Source organism: Pleurodeles waltl, chromosome 8 (genome assembly GCF_031143425.1).
Source record: "Pleurodeles waltl isolate 20211129_DDA chromosome 8, aPleWal1.hap1.20221129, whole genome shotgun sequence".
Taxonomy (NCBI): domain Eukaryota; kingdom Metazoa; phylum Chordata; class Amphibia; order Caudata; family Salamandridae; genus Pleurodeles; species Pleurodeles waltl.
Window position 1 is genome coordinate 532173840 of NC_090447.1, and position 20530 is coordinate 532194369.

Genomic DNA, 20530 nt, shown 5'->3' on the forward strand with positions numbered 1-20530 from the left:
AGGAACAGAGTGGAAAAGGGAACCAAATCTAAAAGACTCTTCCCTACCAGGCTTTTGGTCTTCCCTGAGTTGGCCGAAATAATGGAGGATTGAGTGCACTCAACATAGTTGTTTGAGTGAAACCACAAAGTCTGATGACCGTCGTTCACACTGGTAGGGGTGACCAAGACATCAATGCTCACAGGTGGACTAGCATGAGGGGCCGACAGATTGGGCTCAGAGTTCAATCATGAGGACTCAGGACCAAGTTCAGATGGTGATGCCAGGGACAGACGCCGTTCGGCAAAGTCAATATCCATATTGATGATTCCCACAGCTCGCTGTAGGAAGCCATTTAGGGTGATCCTGGTGTAGGCTTTTAATGGATGACTGCATTTCACTGTGGTGGACAGAGACAACAATAACCCAAAAGATGACTGAGCTCTTCTTTGCTGAACTAAGCTCAGAGCACAGCAGCAGGGGAAAATTAAGAAGAATAACAACCACAGTACCTTGAGCAGGAAATGAAAATAGGCAGAGCCTACTGGGGTATGTAGTCCCATCCCAGCAGGACAGAAATGCGAAATTCCAAGTTGCGCGCCCCAGGTAACAACAAGAGCTTTTAAAGTGTGCTGCAACCGCCCCTTCTCCTGTGCAGCAAATGAGGTAAGTGAGGCACAGCCTAGTTATGGATGTAATTCCACGCCAGCAGGACAGAAATGCCAAATGCCCCAGAGTCATTAACGGAGTACGGGAACCCCTACTGAATCAGTAGTGGAAAATGACCCTAGACTATGCGATTTCGATAATTTGAACAATACACAAAAATACAGAAACAAGCATTCATCACACAATACACAAATAATGAAATCTTTTATTTAATTCACAAATATGCGGAAAAAAATTAACATTGTAATTTTAATGGGAACATTGGAGCTTTTCTGAATACAGTTGAGGTGACTCCTTGTCCATACTATACTCTGTTTGATGCAATGCTCCAATAAATCACTCTGAGGATATCAATTTAGGGGCATATTTATGAAGAAATCATGCAGTGCAGCAAGTAACCTTGCTACGCGATAGAGAAAAGGCAGGAATGTGCCGTATTTAACATAATATGACACATTCCTGTCTTTTCTCTGCACTGACATACAACATGCTGCCTAGCACTAATGCAGGCACCCTTGCACCATAGTACAACAGGGGTGTCTGTGTTGTAAGCAGGATTGTTTAGGTGCTGGAAATGACACCTTCCTGCACAAAAACAACCAGACATTTTCCTCTTTGTTTGCTGCAGAAAAAACGAGGAGAAATAAATATAATTCTCCTTGTTACACCTCACGTGGGGAAGCGTAGCATTTTGATGTAGTAGTGAATATGGGAATGCGCAAAAATCCATGGGTGGATGTGTGGGAACACTCCGCAAATCACTGCATTTTGCAGGTGAAGCGCTCAGCTGCGTTAAAGTCACTCAGGGCCACACAAGGTGGGCTCGAGTGGCTTGATAAATCTAACTCAATAGTTGTGCCACTTTTGCGCCCTCCTGCATGGCGCAAGAGAGACACACTTGAAATTGAAGGCTTTAATTACTATGTCACTCAATTTCAGAGTTATCTTCACATTTATAGAACATTTTAACATGTTTAGCAAAGTGTATATGAATAAAGAAGGAAAATGTAAAGTTAGTCTGTTAATGGTATTTAATTTTCTTAGCAACTGAGGAACCCCTGAGTCCCATAATGGTCATTTAAAAACTGGGAGAAGTCATGACTACCCGTCTTCAGTATTGAATGCTCTTCAATGAAGTAACAGTGTGATGAGGAACACCCAGGAAGCTAAATGAACAAGATTACTGATAAACAATTGTGGTATTTCTTTCAAAAAGAAACCTTTTTTTTACCAGAGGCCCCTGATCTCCGCCTTTCCCAGACGGCACCCAGCCCAGCAGTAATACATCCATAACCACCGTCATCAATGGGTGAGGTAAGGAGAAGAACCTACCACTGATTCAATCGTGGTGCAATAGCCACCAATGCAGATCTTTTGCAGTCTCCTCCGAAATCTGGATACAATCCAATAGATTCCACTGGAGGTCCTACTGTAGAGCCTGCATGTGCCACGTGGTGCTTGTGGCCGGCAGGATGCTTAAGGCCAACAACCCCAAGAGTCTCCGAGTCATCAACTTTGACCAGTCACAGCATGAAGTCTTCTTGTGTTTGGCAATTTAAAGTTTGGCATTACAGTCCTGTGTGACCATCGGATACATTTGGGTGCAACGTCGCAGGCCGTGAAGCTGTCTCTGACAGCCAACACAAAGAGACTCCCGACACTGTTTAATCTGCGTTGTTTTAGGCGGTCACATTTTTCTTTGTACACTGGCTTATTTTGCTGAAAAATATTGGTGAAAAGACCAACTAGAAGCTCTGGATCTCCATCTGCAGGCTTGGAAAGAAAGGCATTAATGTCAACGCGCATGGGTTTTATATATGGTTCTGCTCCTCACTTCCAGAACGGAACAACGTTGGCAGAGTGCCAAACAACGCCACCTACCAGTGTGCAGGAGTAATGCTTTACATTTTCTGGGTCAAGTCTCATGCCTTGAGAATATTCACAAGGTGAGGAATCTGCAGTTAAATTAAAAGTATCTATCAGAAACTGATATAGTAACAAGTGAGCAAGGCTTGAAAAGTGGAACATGTTATCACTGTGGAGAAGTGTGACCCAGGAACGAGGGCAGTTAGTGAGACTAAATAGGAAATAGTGCCAAAATTGTGGGAGTGCTGGCAAAATTACTGCAAACAAGAAACATGATAGCATAAATCAATTACTTCGAACATTTTATTTGTTTGCCACAACCCAAAGAATATCCTGAAATTAACATGCAAAAACATATGAGAACTAAATTATACCCGTAAACAGATTCCACAATTTCAAAAATATTGTGAAAGAAACAAAATAGTTTGAAGACCAATAATGTACAAGACCATTAACAGTTCGGGAACCAGATTACAAGCGTGGTAGTCATAAATTGGGAAGCAGTTGTGTTTTACCCACTTTTTGTAGTGTATTAGATGTACCAAATATTTTACTGCTTCCACAGAGTTACTTCTGCACCTCTTGCTTTTCAAAGGTGACTTTTTTTTGACAAAATGCTACATTTACTGTGTAATTTGGGAAAAGAGACAGCCACACTTCAATATAAATGTATTATTTGTATGCCAAGCTGCAGCTCTGGTAGAAATTAAACATCAAAAGAATCCGCTGTCTTATAAGAGGAGGAGCATTATTTTCCCTTTTATGTAGTGCACTCCGTTTAGACGGCCTGGCTTTTCGCAATTACTTCAAGTTACCAACCTTCAGATACACTTACCACCATACTTGTAATGCTTCGCAACTACTGACAACAATGTGTGGACTATTACAAGTAGCAAAATATCACCGATCTCTCTGTTTTTCTATTTCCGCTGACTTTTGGAGTGCACTGCACATTGCCGTATTATTTTTCTTTCAAATTTGTGTAAAATAAAATATCCTAACTAAAAAAGTAATTAAACATAAAAAAAAAAACATGTAGGTCAAAATGCTTCTAGTTGGAAAAAAAGATTTGCAGTTGGCATTCAAATAAGAAAAAAAAAAATTGGTGTAGAGTAAATCTTCTGAATTACACAACAGAAAGCTGTACTTCAGCATTTAGGTGCCAAATGTATGCCACCGTTAATTAGCCCTGGCGAAGTATTTGTCATTTCTAATTAAGTGCAACAAAAGAGAGCGAAAACCACACACCCATGAAACTCGGCGCAAGGTTTTGCCATCAGTGTTTAGCTTTTCATGTGCCTCCAACCATGTAGTTAAAAGCATGAAATGGGACATCCGACCTTAGGTTACCCGCCAGACTATTCCGCGAATGGTGTGTAAATAAAACGTGCAACTGTACCATAAAAATGGGGTTCGCCGAAAAGAGCTCCTGATAGATAAAATCTTTTTTCTGTGCTAGTTGGACAAGGTAGGCCATATCGTGACCTGCCCCAGAGTACAGCAAGGAGCTGGGTCCCATTCTTGAAGAATGGTAGTGTCTACACTGTGGTCACCTACAGGGTAACAAGTTTGCATATTCCCATCAGACAGCACAGCCTGAAAGGCGATCCCAGAGCGCGGGCGGGCGCCCAGTCACAGGGTTAATAAGGGAATGCCACGGTCAGCCTGCTTCTCCAGGGTCACAGTAAGGCTTGTGGGCTTGCTTCCTCTGATTTTCTTTGGCAGTTTTCCTGGTTGGCCCACGCATTTTAGCGCCTATTCATTATATGCATTTGTTCTTCATTGTCCAGCGATCACGTACTTAAGAAAATATAACTTAAACATTAACAGAAAACATTTTAAACAAGAGCGCCGACATGTTCGATTAAAAATCATGATAACATGAAGTTAAACACAAAAAAAACTGACTGTAAACCACGTTGACCCAGTGCACTGAAGTTTGATTAATATAGCTCATTTACAAAAGGTTGAGACAAAAAATAAAACATTGTCCTTGTTTATAGTTGCATTATTCTTTCATAAAACATTGAGGTTTTCCGAGAGTGTGGAAAAGTCAGTTGGTCAAATCATCGTAGGGTTCAGGCGCGCGCATCCGGTGCTAAAGTTCATCACGCTTCAGAGCTGCAAGCAACCAGAGAAAGGTTAATGTTAATATACAGTAACTGCATTCAAGCGTTCATCATCATACGCATCACAACGACATAATGTAACCAATTACAGCGCACTGTGTTACGATGAAATATCGGAAATGCTCGACTCCAAAACCTGAGGAGCAAAAAACATAAGCACACATGAAAAAACAAGCACTGCACGCATTGACAAATTAATTGGATTTGTCAAACAGCATTTGTACATTCCTATGATTAAATAAAACACGTTGAAGACGGATCTGTGGCTCTTGTCAATACTTTTTGTTGTCGAGACAAGATTTATCAATCTGTGATGTATAGGGCAGAAAAGTAAAACCTGTTTCTACAGTCAACCAACCACAGTCAGCAATCTGGAATGGTTACGGGCTGTCCTTGTGGCTAATGAAGACAAAATTCAACAGACATATCGAAAGCTCTAATGCAGTAACTGGGCACAGAAAACTGACCGCTTGCTCCTCTCGTTCAGTCATGAGCACAGGCCTGTGTCATGTGCAATGAAGTGACAAGCAAAGACATTGCTTGCTGAATTGTTTCGTCCGTTTTAGGAAATCACACATCATAACTGGCTAAAAAGGCACCTAATTGGCACAATCGCACACAACAGCAATGGAAATAAACGTATAACACTGCCCATGAATGCGCCAAAATAAAGTATTTAAAATAAATAATTTAGGACTTGTTTCCATTGTAGCTGGTGCACTCTTTGAAGCAATTATCCAAAATTGCAAAAGCTGAATCCAGAAGTCCTGAAGACAAACTTGGAAGAACAACACATGGTCCATATAAATTTTTCAAGAGAAAAGCACTTCTGCAGTTCTATATCAGTGTCTCTTAAATCAATGCACCTATTCGCGATAGCCCTGCCTCCATTACCAACATGAAAAAGATGCAGATAGACGACCATACGAGGTCAGATGGAAACATGTCACCAAAGGTGTTCCCTCCTACTAAAAATACAGGGCTTTGTCAGCAGCACTCAAATTTCATGAGCACACATCCTCACTTCAATAAGTTACTCACCTTCAGTAACGATCTGTATGGTGGATACTCCACCTAACCCCAGACTTTTCACCTTAGGAATTTTCTCCCGGTGTCAGAATGGATCCTGAAACTTTAAAAGCAGTACACCTCCGTGCCAGTAAGTGGCATTGTGTCGCTTCACACTGACACTGTTCTGCTCTGGAAGTGACAAGCTGAGCCACATATAAGTGCCACCCTTGCACGCTGGTGTCTGCTTTCTTAGGCTGTCTGCGCTCTCAGTTGCAGAGCCTATTGGCAGATTGCCATGACTTGTGTGCAGATCTCGTAGTTGGGACCTTTTTAGATAGAATAATAGCCTAGATCGGTGTGTAGTCTGGTAATGATCTTTCTGATGGATACTCTAGCTGCAAAGTAACTTATTCTTCTGATGAATATTTCTAACCAAGGACTCCTCACTCTAAGAATACATACCATACCATTGCAGTACCTCCCAAGATAGTGGGTTTATATTCTAGTTCAGACCAAAAAGGTCTGCAAGACCAAGCGGACAAAATGCCCCTCTCAACCGACCCGACTGTCAAGGCAGTAGTGTTTCATAAATGTATGTACCGATGTCCACATAGATGCCTGACAAATATTCACGCGAGATACCCCCTGTGCTAGTGCAGTAGTAGCAGCCTTAGCTCTGTTGCAGTAATCTTGTAAGCTAGAGGTTGCTCCTTTGCCAGTGCAGAGCATATCTTCATGCACATAACAATCCATCATGAGAGGGTCAGTTGTTCCACAGTCTTGCCATTCTTTTCCCCAAAAAGAGCTGATAGTCCACCTGGTGTCCATTGATGCAATCAGTATAAAAGCTAAGTACCCTACAAGGGCCTAAACAATGAAGTCTCTCTTCCTGCTTAGAAGGAGGAGATGGGGCAAAGAATGCTGGATGGGGTAATACACTTGCCTTCGGTAGAGATGAACCTGAGGTCATCAGTACAAACTTATCTTGAAAGAATGTTGCATAATGGGGTTTGACAGAAAGAGCCTGCAGCTCACTCACGTGCCTAGGTTTTGTCATGGCAATGAGAGATTGTTTTCAAAGTTAGAAGCTTCAGTGGACAACTTTACAACCTCTCAAAAGAAGTGCACACCCCAAAAAGTGAGGATAAAGTTCAGGTCCCAATGTGGCACCCAACCTGTATTGGTGGGAACAAATGTTGCAAACATTTCAAAATTCTCATCACAAAGGTGATTTAAATAAAGAAGGCTGATTGGGCAACCACAAAAAGCAGAAAAATAGAATGTCCAAAGCAAGTACTTGGTGGGCCAAGGATAATTTAAATAACAAAACTTGGTGCAAATTTGTAGCTTGTTGCGGCACCAGACAGTTTGAGGCGCTACAAGCCAAGTTGCCCAATGACATGTATAATCCAATTGTGTAGAGGGATGCCTCGCACTCAAAAGGATATCAACAGGAAGAAGGCTGAAGGTCAACTGCCACTGCCCAATCTGCAAGTACGTTGTTGCAAATTGTGCAGTCCTTAGTGTAGCACCCTAGTCTGCTGCTGCTGCAACAGAAGATCCTTCTGAAACAGCAACTTGATCAGAGGATAGATGCACATGCCTAGGAGGTCTGGGTATCTCCTGGCCAAGTCCAGTGCCACTAGGATGACTTGAGCTGAGACCTTCCTGATCTTTTTCGGAACTTGCCAAGAGATTCAGGGATTGTAATGCATACAGGAGCCCTTAGCTCTACTCTAGACTAACATAGAGCTGCCTTGGAAATTTCAATACAGAAAAGTGCTGACATTGAGTGTTGTTCTAAGCAGTATCAAAAAGTCTGAGCAAGGGGTCTCCCCATTAATGAAAGAAACCATGTGTCATTAGTGATCCACAAAGCATAGTCATCTAAGTTTGTCCGTCCTGGTGTTTAACATTTCCACCAGGTGGTTCACCACTAGAGAAATTCTGTGGTGGTTGAATCACTTCCAGCGTCATAGAGCATCCTGGCAGAGTACCCAAGACCTCACCCGTCCTGTTTGTTACAGAACCATATGGCAGTAGTGTTGTACGTGAGCATCTGTATCAGTCTCCTTTTGATGGTGGGCAGTAAGGCCTTCATCACCAAACAAATCACCTTCAACTCCAACAAATTGATGTGGATTTGAGCCTGTGCCAGAGACCAGAATTCTCTAATCCCCACCTCTCCCAGATGGCCTCTCCCAACCCACTAGTGATGCCTCCGTCACCAAGGTAAAATCTGGGTGAGGTAGGGATAGGGGCCTGCCACTGATCCAACTGCGATCCAGTAGCCACCAATGCAGATCTTTTGCCGTCTCCTCTGAAATCTGGGGCCAATATGACAGATTCCCCTGGTGCTGTGCTCACGGGAGTCAAAGTCCTAATTAGGAGCCTGCATGTGTCATCTGGCAGAGATGACCAACAGGATTCAGAAGGGCAACAATCCCAGCAGCTTTAAAGTCAACATGCATAGAGATTTATGATGGAAGCTGAAACATTGGGATCATAGCTCGTATGCCCTGGATTCCCCGGTTTCTCACAGAACTCCACCCATATGCCTTCTATTCTATGCCTATGCCTATGCCTTGTGGAGGTGCCATGTGGATGGACTTAAACTGTCTCAAATTAAATGCAGGGATGACCAAGATACTGATCCTAGGCAAACAACCTAACATCTAGTCTGCTTGGTGGCCCAATAACCTTGGTCAACTACCTCTTCCCAAGCCTAATGTCAAGAACCTGGGTATTTGGTTTGAGGATAAACTTTCTTTTGATAGCCAAATCACTACACTTGCAGGGAAATGTTTTGGGCTGCTAAACACTATAAAAAAAAAACCTTCTGCTGCCTGCCAGAGTCCGCAAAACAAATGAGTAATCCATACCCAGATTATGTGCAGCCTGGACTACTGTAATGTTCTGTACCTAGGTGTGTCACAGACTCATGTATAGAGACTCCAGCGAGTGCAGAATGCTGCAGCACTCCTTCTGCTGAATCTCCCAAAGCATGCCTCTATTGGGACCACACTTATTAAGCTGCACTGGCAACCGCTGAAGCAGAGATCCTCTTCCAAAGCCCTATGTTACTTCTACAAGGCATTTGCCAACAATGGCCCACAGTCTCTTCAATCTTTATTCAAACTCTATGTATCATCTAGGAACTTACGATTCAGAGGTGCCATGCTTATTAACATTACAAAAGTGAAAAGAGCTTGTCTTGATGGCAGCTCCTTCAGTTATCTAGTACCTAAACTTTGGAACTCTCTTCCCCTTTCAGTCAGTCAGGCCCCTTTAGAATTCCTGTTTCAGAAAAAACTCAAAATCTGTCTATTTAGATCTGGCTGACTCTGTGGTAACTGCTGCGTTCTTGGCTTTGGAGTCTGGACGTTAGTGCTGGGACACTTCATTCAAAGTAGCTAGGTGCTCTACAAGTTTCATTATTATTATTATTAAAGGCACAATACTGTACCATAGTCAGAATGGGTCTGATGAACAGGAACATCTACAAAGGAGTCTGTGTGACTTCACCACATTGATAGTGAACCCCAACAATGTTAGTCGTCAACCATCTCCAGATGATGGCAAAACTCCTAAGTGGAACCAGCTGAGGTGACACTGGTATCTCTGACGTCCAAATGTGTGCTGTGACCACTGCCATCACTTTCATTAAAATCTAAGAGGCACTGGTGGGGCCAAAGGGAAGTACTGCAAACTGAAAGGGCTCCTGGCCCACCATGAAGCTCAGACCGCACCTGCAGGACAAGGATATGGAAATAAGCATCCTGCAGGTCCAGTGTCAGCCAATGGCTGACAGGACCTGGGCAATTCTGTGCATCTTGAATTTTTCCTTTTGTCGGAAGGTGTTGAGCGGACGAAGATGTATAGTAGTATAACGGCCTCCGTCCTTCTTTGGTACAAGGAAGAGCAGGAGTAACACGGAGTTCCTACTTCCCATACCGGAACCTGCTCTGTGGCCCATTTGGCCAAAATAGCCTGCACTTCCTGCTGCAAGATAGACAGATGGTTCTCAATCAGCCGCCCCAATGGTGGTTGAAAGTGCAGCAGGGTTAAAAGAAATTGGGAGGGAGTAGTCCCGATTTACAATTTGGAGGACCCATTTGTCGGAAGCGATAACTTGACACCCTTGGAGGAAACATCAGAACCTTCCTCCACCAGGCTGGCTGTGTGCGGCAAGGACACACTAAAGCTGTCTTGCGGCTGTGGATGCTGGAGTGGTGGGGAACTGAGCTGGACAAACAACCATAAAAAGTGTTACCAAAGGTAAGTAACTTGAGTCTCTAGCTGCAAATTCCTTATCTTAGAATATTCCCCAGGCATCAGACTGGATCCAGAAAGTTTCCTGAGGAGTCCCCTTGTATGCCGGTAGGTGGTGGTGTTCGGCTCTGCGTGGCGTTGTCAGAAAAAAAGTATGTGGTGCCTATATAGGTTCCACCCCAGTGTGATGACCTCTGTTTCATGACTATTTTTTCCACACTAGAAGCACAGAGCCAGACTGAGGTACAGAACCAGTGTACCAGAGTGCGGTCTTCAAGGACCTCTTTAGGAAGAAGTCACTGTTCTTATAATGGGGACGAATGTGAGATTTGGTAAGAAATCTGCAACTAGATAAGAGTCTACTGGATAAGGGATTACCTAATGTAAGTAACTTATTCATCTGCCAGAGACTTTTAGTCGCAGACTCTTTACCCTAGACTATGGCCCTAATTAAAACATTGTCAGTGCATACCACCTACCGCCGTGGTAACGGCCGCCAACCTACCGCCACCGCGGCTACCATCCATCTGCCATATTATGAGCACTGCCCGACTTCCACCACAATAAGGACGGAAATCCAGCAGTGCTCATGGTGGTGGACGGTGGTAAGCTGGCGCTGCTACCACCAGCACCGCCATGCCAGAAGTAGGCCGCCAGCCGTATTATGACCAGTAATACAGCCTGGCGGTGTTCTGCTGGAGAGGCGCTGCTGGCAGTAGCAGTGCCCCTTCCCTACTGGAAGACATCCTCGCCCAAGGTAAGTCGGGCTTCCAACAGGGGAGGGGGTGTTGTGTGTGTGTGTCTGAGTGTGTGCATGTATGTCTGAGTGTGTGTGTTGTTTGCGTGGGTGTATGCATGTGAGTGGATGCGTGTAAGAATGGTGAAGTGAGTGCGTGTCTGCATGTCTGTGGGAATGCATGTATGTCAGTGTGTGAATGAATGGGTGTATGCCTGTTGAGTGTGGGTGTCTGTGTGCATGTATGCGGTGAGGGGTTGTGTGGGGTGAGGGGCGCTGTGACTGTAGTGGGGGAGGATGTGTGCATGTGTGGCTGTGGGGTCAGTGTGTGGTATGTGCGTATATGGGGGATGAGTGCGTGGATCGGAGGGGGGTTTGTGGATCGGAGGGCATGGGAGGGTGAGTTTGGCTGGAGGGGGGCGTCAGGTGAGTGTCAGGGGGTGGGGGAGCCGCCTACAGGTGATAGAGAAAGAATTCCCTGTCATCGGTAGGGCCTACTGCCATGGTTTTCGTGGCGTTGCTAATACCACAAAAACCATGGTGGTAGGCCGGCTCATAATGCCATGGGCGGTACAATGTCGGCCACCAGGCTGAAGATAGATATCTCTGGCCCTGTGGCTCACACCGCCATGGCGGTATGAGTGGAGAAGTGGCTACAGCCAACCCGCCAATCTCATAATATGTGGCAGTATGTACCACCAGCCTGTTGGGGGTCATACCGCCACATTATCCCTGGGGGTCAGAATATCACCAGGGACATAATGACCACCTATAAGCCAAAGCAATCTCTCACCCAAGATGTGTCGGCGTGAGAAATGCCCATCACGCTGTTCCTGACTGTCTAAGCAGTAGTGTATGCCAAACTTGTGCAGCAATGCCCACGTAGCTGCCTGATAGATGTCAAGGACTAGGACTCTATGAGCTAACATAGTTGTTGAAACTTTGGCTTTGGTGGACTGAGCCTGCTAACCCTCAGAGGGTTGTGGTTGGCAGTCAGTTTGTACTCTGTCCCAGCAGGGATCCTCACTCTAGTCAGACATACCTAGGATAACCCCTGCTCACCCCCTTGGTAGCTGGGCACAAGCAGTCAGGCTTATCTCAGATGCAATGTGTAAATTATTTATACAATCACACACAGTAATACAGTGAAAACACCACAAAAGGACTCAAAAACAGTTTAGAAAAATAGCCAATATTTATCTGAGTAAAACAAGACCAAAACGCCAAAAATCCAACATTCACAACCAAAGTTATTAATTTTTAAAGATTAAACTTCAATATAGCGCTTAGAACCACAAATGCTTCGAATTGGTGATATCATGGCGTCGTAACAGAGTAGTTCCCAACAATCTGACGCCAATGGCACTGATCACAGAGTCGCACTTACCCACAGGTACAGAACCTAGTGAAAATAAGGAAACAAGCTGGTGCACAGAGTCGGGGATCGAGGCGTCTCTGGATGCGGTGTGGTGTCAGTTTTGGTGCTGCAGAGGCGTCCGTGTGAGGCATCAGGTCTTTGCTGTGGAGGTGAGATGGCATCAGTGCGAAGCGTCGGACCTTTGCACGTCCAGCGGGGTCGATATCTGACGGTCAAGACATGGTGCAGTGACCTTACAGGGTTGCAGTCATGCCACAATGCTGCAAGTGCCGTGGTGGAGTCGGGTGTCACGGACGTCTGTGACACGGCACTTCGGAACTTACGGAGTAATGGATTTCAGTGAGGCTGCTGCTGCGTAGGGCCTGCGGGTCGACTGGGGTCATTGCAATCCAGCAGGGACGATGGCTTCCTTTGCAGGTGGTGTCACGGGATCCGGTAGCGGCGTCAGTTCGGGCGTCGTCCAAAGTCGGTGCACTTGGTTTTTCACCAGCTTTCACTTCCAAGGGCCGAGAAACTAACTCACCAGGTGGTGCCTATTCTAGAGTCCACAGCAAGTGAACCCAAAGGCTGGTAGGGGAAGTCTTAGCTGTCCCTGAGACTTCTTAAAGGGGGCAAACTCAGTCCAAGCCCTTGGAGAATCTTCACAAGCGGGGCTGCACTTGCTGCTTCTGCCTTAGAGATGGACATTGCTGTGTACCCTGTGAGTGGATATCTCTTTCTCGCAGTTGAACAGGGGTCGTCTTCTTGCCGCCATGAGGAAGATGAAGAGCTTGGCAGGCCCTACGGTGATGCATTTGTACTTTATCCTTTGCTTCGAAATTATGCTATAATATAACCACATATATTTGCTGTCTACATTGCAGTTGAGAATCACTTTGATATGTTACTTTCAATGCTGTGACTATTGTTAAACGTGTGCCTTTGACCTACCAATCTCTTTCATTTTTTAGGAACCTCGTGGTGGAATAAAAATAAATGTCTTCTTTAAACTATGAAGTGCATTCCAGAGATTTTTGTCAGCTCGGTCATTAGTGAATGCAAAACATGTGTTCAAAACAGATCTGCTTAGATGGAGCATCTGAGGAGTCAGGTGTGACTTTGGCATATTTATAATGAATCCCAGCAAGCGCAGGAGGTCTACCATAGTCTGGAGGTTGGAAACGAAAGCCTGGGGCGAGCCCGCCTTCAACAGCCCGTTGTGGAAATAGGGGAAGACTGATACCCCTGAGCTTTGCAAGTGAGCAGCAACCACTGCCGTTACCTTGGTGAACACCCGAGGGGCGCTGCTCAGGCAAAAGGAGAGAACAGCAAACTTGAAATGCTCGTTGTCAACTGGAAACCACAGGTAACTCCTGTGTGCAGGCAGGATAGGGATGTGAAAATATGCATCCTGCAATTCCAATGTTACCATCCAGTCTCCTGGGTCCAGGGCAGGCAAAACCAGAGCCAATGTGAGCATTCCGAATTTCTCCTTCTTGAGGAAGCAGATGTGGGACCGCAGGTCTAGGATAGGATGAAGACCTTCGTCCTTCTGCAATAGAAAGTAACAGGAATAGGAACCACGAACCACTTCTGGAGTCTGCCCCTATCTATAGCTTCCTTGGCCAAGACAGCTGCAACTTCCTTGTGGCGAAGAGAAAGATGATTCTCTATCAACCTGTCTTGAGATAGCGGCATAGTGTAGGAAGCTGGCTCTGCATATACTGTATCAAAATGAGATATAGTGTGCACAGAGTCCAGGGGTTCCCCAGAGGCTTAACAGAGGCTAATGTAGATAATTCAAATGCTCTCTTTTGTTGTTGTGTGTTTGAGCAGTTAGGCTTATCAAAGGGTAGTGCAAAGCATTTGTTGTACTCACACAAACAATAGAAGAAGAACACACTCAATGACTTAACTCCCGACCAATGGTTTTTATATAGCAAAAATATCAGAACCACAACATTCAAGTTGCAGGTAATAACTTCAATAGATTTGTATTTCACACATATATCAAAAGTACTTTGTTTGAAATCGACAAGTTATACAGTTTTTGAAATTCTGTATTAAAAGTTGACAGTGCAATTTTCAGAAACAGTTCCTGGGGGGAAGAAAGGTTAGTACGATTTACTGGTAAGTACTTGACGTACAGTTCTAGTCTCCGGGGGTTAGGAAGTCCACAGATTGGGGTTCAAGTTAACCCCAAACACCCACCACTAGCAACACGGGCGGCCGAGTGCAGTGACCTGGGCTCATATGGAGACTGGGGGCACTTGGAATCAGGCCTGCCTGCACGTACCCACAGCTTTGGAGGGCAGACCTGGTGGGGTTTAGAGGAGCACTGGGGGGGGGGGGGGGGGGGGGGCACAAGTAGGCACCAAACACACACCCTCAGCGGCACTAGGGCCACCGAGTGCAGGGTGCAAACGAGGCGCCGGGTTTCCAATGCTAGTCTATGAGGGGACCCCATGGGTCACACAGATTCTGAAAGCAAAGTCCAGGGAGTCGACTTGTGCAAACGACAGGCTGGACAAGGGAGGACAGCCCCATGCTGAATGTAGCTGCACCGGAAGTAGGGTTCTCCAAGGCCTGGGGGCTGCAGGTGCAGTGGTCTTTTAGGTGTTGGATATCTTCATCCGGAGCTTTCATGGCCAGGTGCGTCCTTGGGATTCCCTCTGCATGAGCTGTCGTGGAGGGGTCAACCCATGGTGGACACTTGCTCACAATCTCCTGGGGACTCTCTCTGGCTGGTTGGGCAAGCTGGTCACCGGCTCAAGGTGTCGTGTGCTGGGTGGTCAGGACTCACGGATCCAGGGAGGCTCTGGAGTCCCTTGGTGTAGTTCTGTTGTGGACAGGGCTGCTGTCCTCTGTAGTTCTTGGTCCTTTGTGATGCAGGGCAGTCCTCTGGAGCTTGGCAGAGGTTGCTGGTCCCGCTGGATGTGTCGTCTTCTTGTTGCAGATTCTTTGAAGCAGGAGACAGGCAAGCTGGGGCTAAGTCAGTTTGCGCCTTCCTTCTTCTCTGCCGGGGGCTCAGCTTAGCAGCCCGTCTTATTTCTTGTCAGGTGGCCAGGAATCTGGTGAGCTGGGTTCTGGGAGGCCGTTAAATCCTGGATTTAGGGGCGTTTCAGGGATCAGAGGGCAGAAGCCAATGGCTACTGTCCCTGAGGGTGGCTACACCCTTCTTGTGTCCACTCCCTTTGGGGAGGGGGACACAAACCTAACCCTAGTGATCCTTGTCCTCCAAACCAAGATGGAGGATTCTGCAGGGAGGGGGTCACCTCAGCTCTGGACAACCTAGGGGTGGTCACTCTTCCCTGTTTTCCCTAATTTTCCTGTCGGACTTGTCACCAAAACTCGGCTTTGTCTGGGGAGCCGGGCATCTCTACTAGTTGGGGTGCCCTTGGGCACTGTAACAAGAGGCTTGAGCCTTTGAAGCTCACCGCCAGGTTTTACAGTTCATGCTGGGGAGATGTGAAGCGCCTCCACCCAGGACAGGCTTTGTTTCTGATCACAGAGAGCACAAAGGCTCTCACCTCATGTGGTCAAAAACTCGTCTGAAAGTGGCAGGTTGGCACAGACCGGTCAGTCCTACACTAGCAGTTTGGCTAACATACAGGGTGCATCTCTCAATAAGTCCCACACTGGCATAAGTGAGTTTATTGTGCTGAGAAGTTTGATATCAAACTTCCCAGTTTTCAGTGAAGCCATTATGGAGCTGTGGAGTTCGTAATGACAAACTCCCAGACCATATACTCAATATGGCTGCACTGCACTGACAATATCTAAGAATGGCCTTAGACATTGTAGGGGCGTATGGTTCGTGCAGCTTTGCCCTTACCTGTGGTATAGTGTGCCCTACCTTAGGGCTGTAAGCCCTGCTAGAGGTGTAACTTAGCTATGTCACAGGCAGTGGTTTGTGGGTATGGCACCCTGAGAGGGGTACCATGTCAACTTTGCCTTTTTTTCTCCCCACCAGCACACACAAGCTGCAAAGGCAGTGTGCATGTGCTTGGTGAGGGGTCCCCCAGGGGGACATAATACAATCTGCAGCCCTTGTGGACCCTCCCTGACCACAGGGCCCTTGGTACCAGGGGTACCTTTTACAAAGGACTTAACTGTGTTCCATGGGTGTGCCAATTGTGGAAACAAAGGTATAGATTTGGGGAAAGAACACTGGTGCTGGGGCCTGGCTAGCAGGATCCCAGCACACTTTCAATCAGAGTTGGCATCAATATCAGGCAAAATGTGGGGGGATAACCATGCCAACAGTGGCACTTTCCTGCACATGGATTGGGAGATAGGCACTAAGGGGAGGTAGTAGCTCTTCGGACTATCTGCAAAACCCACCTGTCAGATGTTATGGACTGCCAGTGGGGCCGGTGATGGTGAATCCTGCTGCCAACTGGATGCCCTGGATGGTATAAGGGCAGATTGGGATGTTTTGGAGGCTGCAGCTGGGCGGGTGGTAGACTGACCCGATCTCTGGCTGCCTGATACACGAGGTCTGTGGATACCGCACCCTAAGCCAAGCAGAGGCTGTGGAGCATGCATGGCACAGTGGCTGAGTGGGTACTGGCATGGTTGGTAGACCCTTCTGCAGCCACGAAAGGGGCGAAAATGGACTGGGGGTGGCACTGAAGTTAGGCTACTACCCGATCCTTGGGCTTGACTGTCTATAAAACATTTGAGCACAGAGATTGGTTTGTCTCCAAAGAGATGGGAGCCATCGAAGGGCATGTTCATCAAAGAAGATGTGACATCCCCCCAAAAGCAAGTAGTATGAAGCCAGGTGTGGTGCCTAAGGGTGACCATTATCGAAACTGCTCTGCCCAACGAGTTGGTCGTATCCACAGCGAATTGTGAACTTCCCTGCATTGCTACCATCTCCCACGGCTTGGGAGAGTATGGCCTGGGCCTCCTCTGGGACTGTAGACAACACTTGCACAACTGTATCCCAGACAGTGGGGGAAAAGTGGCCCAAATGGCATGTGGTGTTCACAGACCGCAATGCCATGTTGGCAGAAGAAAAAATCTTCTTCCAGCCTCCTGGATTCCCTATCTGGTGGAGCGGTAGGGAGCATGCCGGGGTTAATATGGGAGGTGAGAGCCTCAACCACCAAATTCTCAGGACTGGGGGTGTTGAGTGAGAAAACCTGGGTCCCCCAGGGTGGTGCAGCGGCGACGGGCAATGGTCCTATTCACATGAGCCCCTATGTTGGGCTTGAACCAGGTACACAAAAGACATCTGTGCAGGCTTCATTGAATGGGAAGAGCGGTTCGGATAGGGACACTCCAGGCTGAAGCAGCTCTGTGAAGACATCGTTCTTCACCACCACTGAGGGCAACTGAGGGTGGAGGATCTCCGCAGCCCTCTGCACTACCATTGTGTAAGACGCTCCCTCCTTGTAGCCACAGTAGGGGGGAGAATGCATGCCAGCATCTGGGGGAGTGTCCAAGCCACTAGTTTCACCCAATTCTTCAAACCAGTCCATATCTTGGCCATAAGGCTGGACTTCCTCACGGTCCAGTAACCCCTCCCATTCCTGCCCTAGTCCTAACCCATAGGACTAGGGCTCCGGATCCGACCTAGAAGGCAAGGCTCTCTGTGGTGCCAGCTACGACGTTGAGCTACACACCTCCGGTTCCGTATTGGAGTTTGGTATTAAAAAGGGGATGGCACTGCTGCTGGGCGCTGGCCGCACTGGGAGTGTCAGCATTGAAACCGGTGCCAGGGAAGGTCGAGGTGGTACAACCGGCGCCAGTCCGGACTCAGGAATGGATTCCTGGGACCCCACTGGTGCCGGGCCGCAGCTGCTGGTATGGAACCAGAAGGGGCCCATGCTGATTCTGCGTTGCCCGAAGACACACAGGAGGGGTTGGCCGACCCAAATATGAGGCACATGGCATCATAAAACTAAGTTGGACAGGGGTCGCTCCTGGCAACTTGGGGGAAAGCAGAGTCTGCCCAGGCTCAACCACAAAGTGAGACCTGGAATGCTGATGCTCCTGCATCTCGTAAGATGACGGACGTGGAGAAGTCGAAGCTTCAACTACTTATTTTTATGCCAGGACTTACCCAAATGTCCCAAAGATGTGGCATGGGACGACAACCTCGGACTCTGCGACCGGTCCCAAGACCTCCCTCTTGACCGACCTAGACCTCGATCAGCATGTCGACGTACGACAGACCGTAATCAGCTTGAGGGAGCAGTCCCTCAAAGCCTTGGGATTCATGGCATTGCAGTCAGAGCACGACTTCGGGTTGTGATCACGCTTGAGGCACCACAGGCATACAAGATATGGGTCTGTCACCGACATTAGCCGGTGACAGGCCCCGAATGGCTTGAAGCCAGCCTTCTTGCACGACATCCCGCTACACCAGGAGGAATATCTTGAAAAGGTCTTGACAAAATGTCAAAAAAAGCTCAGTCAAAAAGTGACTGAAGGAGTAGCCCTTCCCGGATCTGCACTGGCTGAAAGAAAAGAACTGGCATCAGCGCTCCTGGGTGGCACCTATACAGGTGCCGCGGATGTCATTTCTGGTGCGGACGACACACAAAGAACCAAATGACCCCACCCACAGGAGCACAGGGGTACTACTCACATAAATTCTCCTGATAGAGTCTGATGCCTGGGATAATTCAAAGGTAAAGAATCTGCAGCTAGAAGTCTTTATCAGCTAAAATGCTCCAATACAATACAATAGTACATCTGAATTGTAAGGAAGGACAAGCTTGTCAGCCTCCGAATCATCATCTTCTCTGATTCAGTAGTTCCCATTGGACATCTCCAAGGCATTGGAATTTGATCTAAAGTGTTCATCCAGATGGGCAAATCGCTAGGCCCAAGGGAGGGGTAGTGCCAAAGGTGAATGAGAACAGGTTTGAACCTTTTCTTTTGACGATCAGATGATGTGGGGCCAATACGCTCTCTGAGGACAGTGCAGGAGATGTTGTTTGTGGCATTCTTAGAATCTGTAAATGGTTTTCAAACCAGTGGTGCTTTTGATTATCCCCTGTGAGAAGAAAAGAGCAGCAACTGTGAGGAAGGTGTGAGCGATCTAAGTGGAAAAGGGAGCAAAACTAAGTATCCTTTGTGTCAAAGGCTGAATAATTCCACCTCAATCTGAAACATTAGCAGCACTTTATTTGGGTAGTATTAAGTGTGCATTTGTGGTACGTTTATAGTTATATGACGCAGCACTTGTAATTCAATGATTACTTGAGATGTAACTGGGATAAAGTTAATCTTATTTGAAATTCACTCACCATGTGGTTTGAAACATATATGGTACGTGAGAACATACCTCTCATTCCTCACATGAGCCTTGGAGTGCTGAGACAAGCACTGCTGGTATTTTTGCTGTAGTAGCGTATGGCGCTGAAGAGCCACTATGCATTCATGCACTGAAGAACAAGTTACTTACCTTCGGTAACAATTTATCTGTTAGAGACATATTCTAGTTGCAGATTCCTTACTTCAGAATTTCCCCAGGCGTCAGACTGGATCCAGAGATTTTATCTTCGAGCAGTATCCTTGAGCACCGTCAGGTGGTGTCGGTTAACTCCGCATCCGTCATTGGCATCGTGATCGCTGTGATGATGTCGGGTCGAATATAGGCACCGCCTCAGCACGCTGACATCAGTTTCTTTTCACAACTTTCCACTCCAAAGCGCAGAGCCATGAAGAACACTGAAATGGTGCACCGGAGCTAAGGCCCTTTAATGGGAATCTCTGTCCCTAGAAATCAGTTTGCAAGTGGGAAGGATTGGTAGGCTGGTAAGGAATCTGCAACTAGAATATGTCTTTTCCAGATAAATCGTTACCGAAGGTAAGTAACTTGTTCATCTGATAGAGACTTCTAGTGGCAGATTCCTTCCCTTAGAATAGATACCCAAGCAATGCCATTCTCGGTGGTGTGCTGCAAACCAAAATCATACTAAAAAGTCCTGCAGGACTGAACAACCAAAGTAGCCATCTCTGCGGACCTGACAGTCGAGGCAGTAATGTTTAGTAAACAAGGGCAATTATGCCCATGTTGCTGCCTGGCAGAAGCCCAGGACATGAACTCCGCGTGCTAACGCTGTGGTAGCAGCAAGTGCTCTGGTTGAATGAGCACGCAAACCTTCTGGAGGTTGCTTCTTTGCCAAAGCATAGCACATTTTGAAGCAGAGAAGCACACATTGGGAGATGGTACGCTTCTGCACCGCCTTCCCTTTCTTCGCACTCACATACCCAACAAAGAGTTGATCATCCACCCGGAAATCTTTAGTGTGATTAAGATAGAATACCAGCCCTCTTTTTGGATCCAGATGGTGGAGTCTCTCCTCCTCCTGAGAAGGATGGGGGGTGCGTAAAAAGTAGACAAAGTGAGGGATTGGCCTACATGAAAAGGTGTGACAACCTTAGGAAGAAAGTAGGCCCTTGAGCGTAGCACTACCTTGTCGGGATGTATAAGAAAGAAGGGAGGCTTGGAAGAAAGAGCCTGAAGCTCACTTACTCAGCGATCAGAAG

At 46.8% G+C, this 20530-nt stretch overlaps 1 protein-coding gene across 1 annotated transcript in view; it reads right to left on the reverse strand.

Moving 5' to 3' along the window:
* Positions 1-2799: 2799 nt before the first annotated feature.
* UGGT2 (UDP-glucose glycoprotein glucosyltransferase 2) overlaps positions 2800-20530 on the reverse strand; it is a 1372316-nt gene continuing 1354585 nt past the window's right edge. Inside the window, exon 39 of the mRNA XM_069204567.1 lies at positions 2800-4635. Within this exon, the coding sequence (XP_069060668.1) occupies positions 4613-4635 (23 nt within the window). The 3' untranslated portion in view covers positions 2800-4612. The remainder of the gene's footprint in view (positions 4636-20530) is intronic.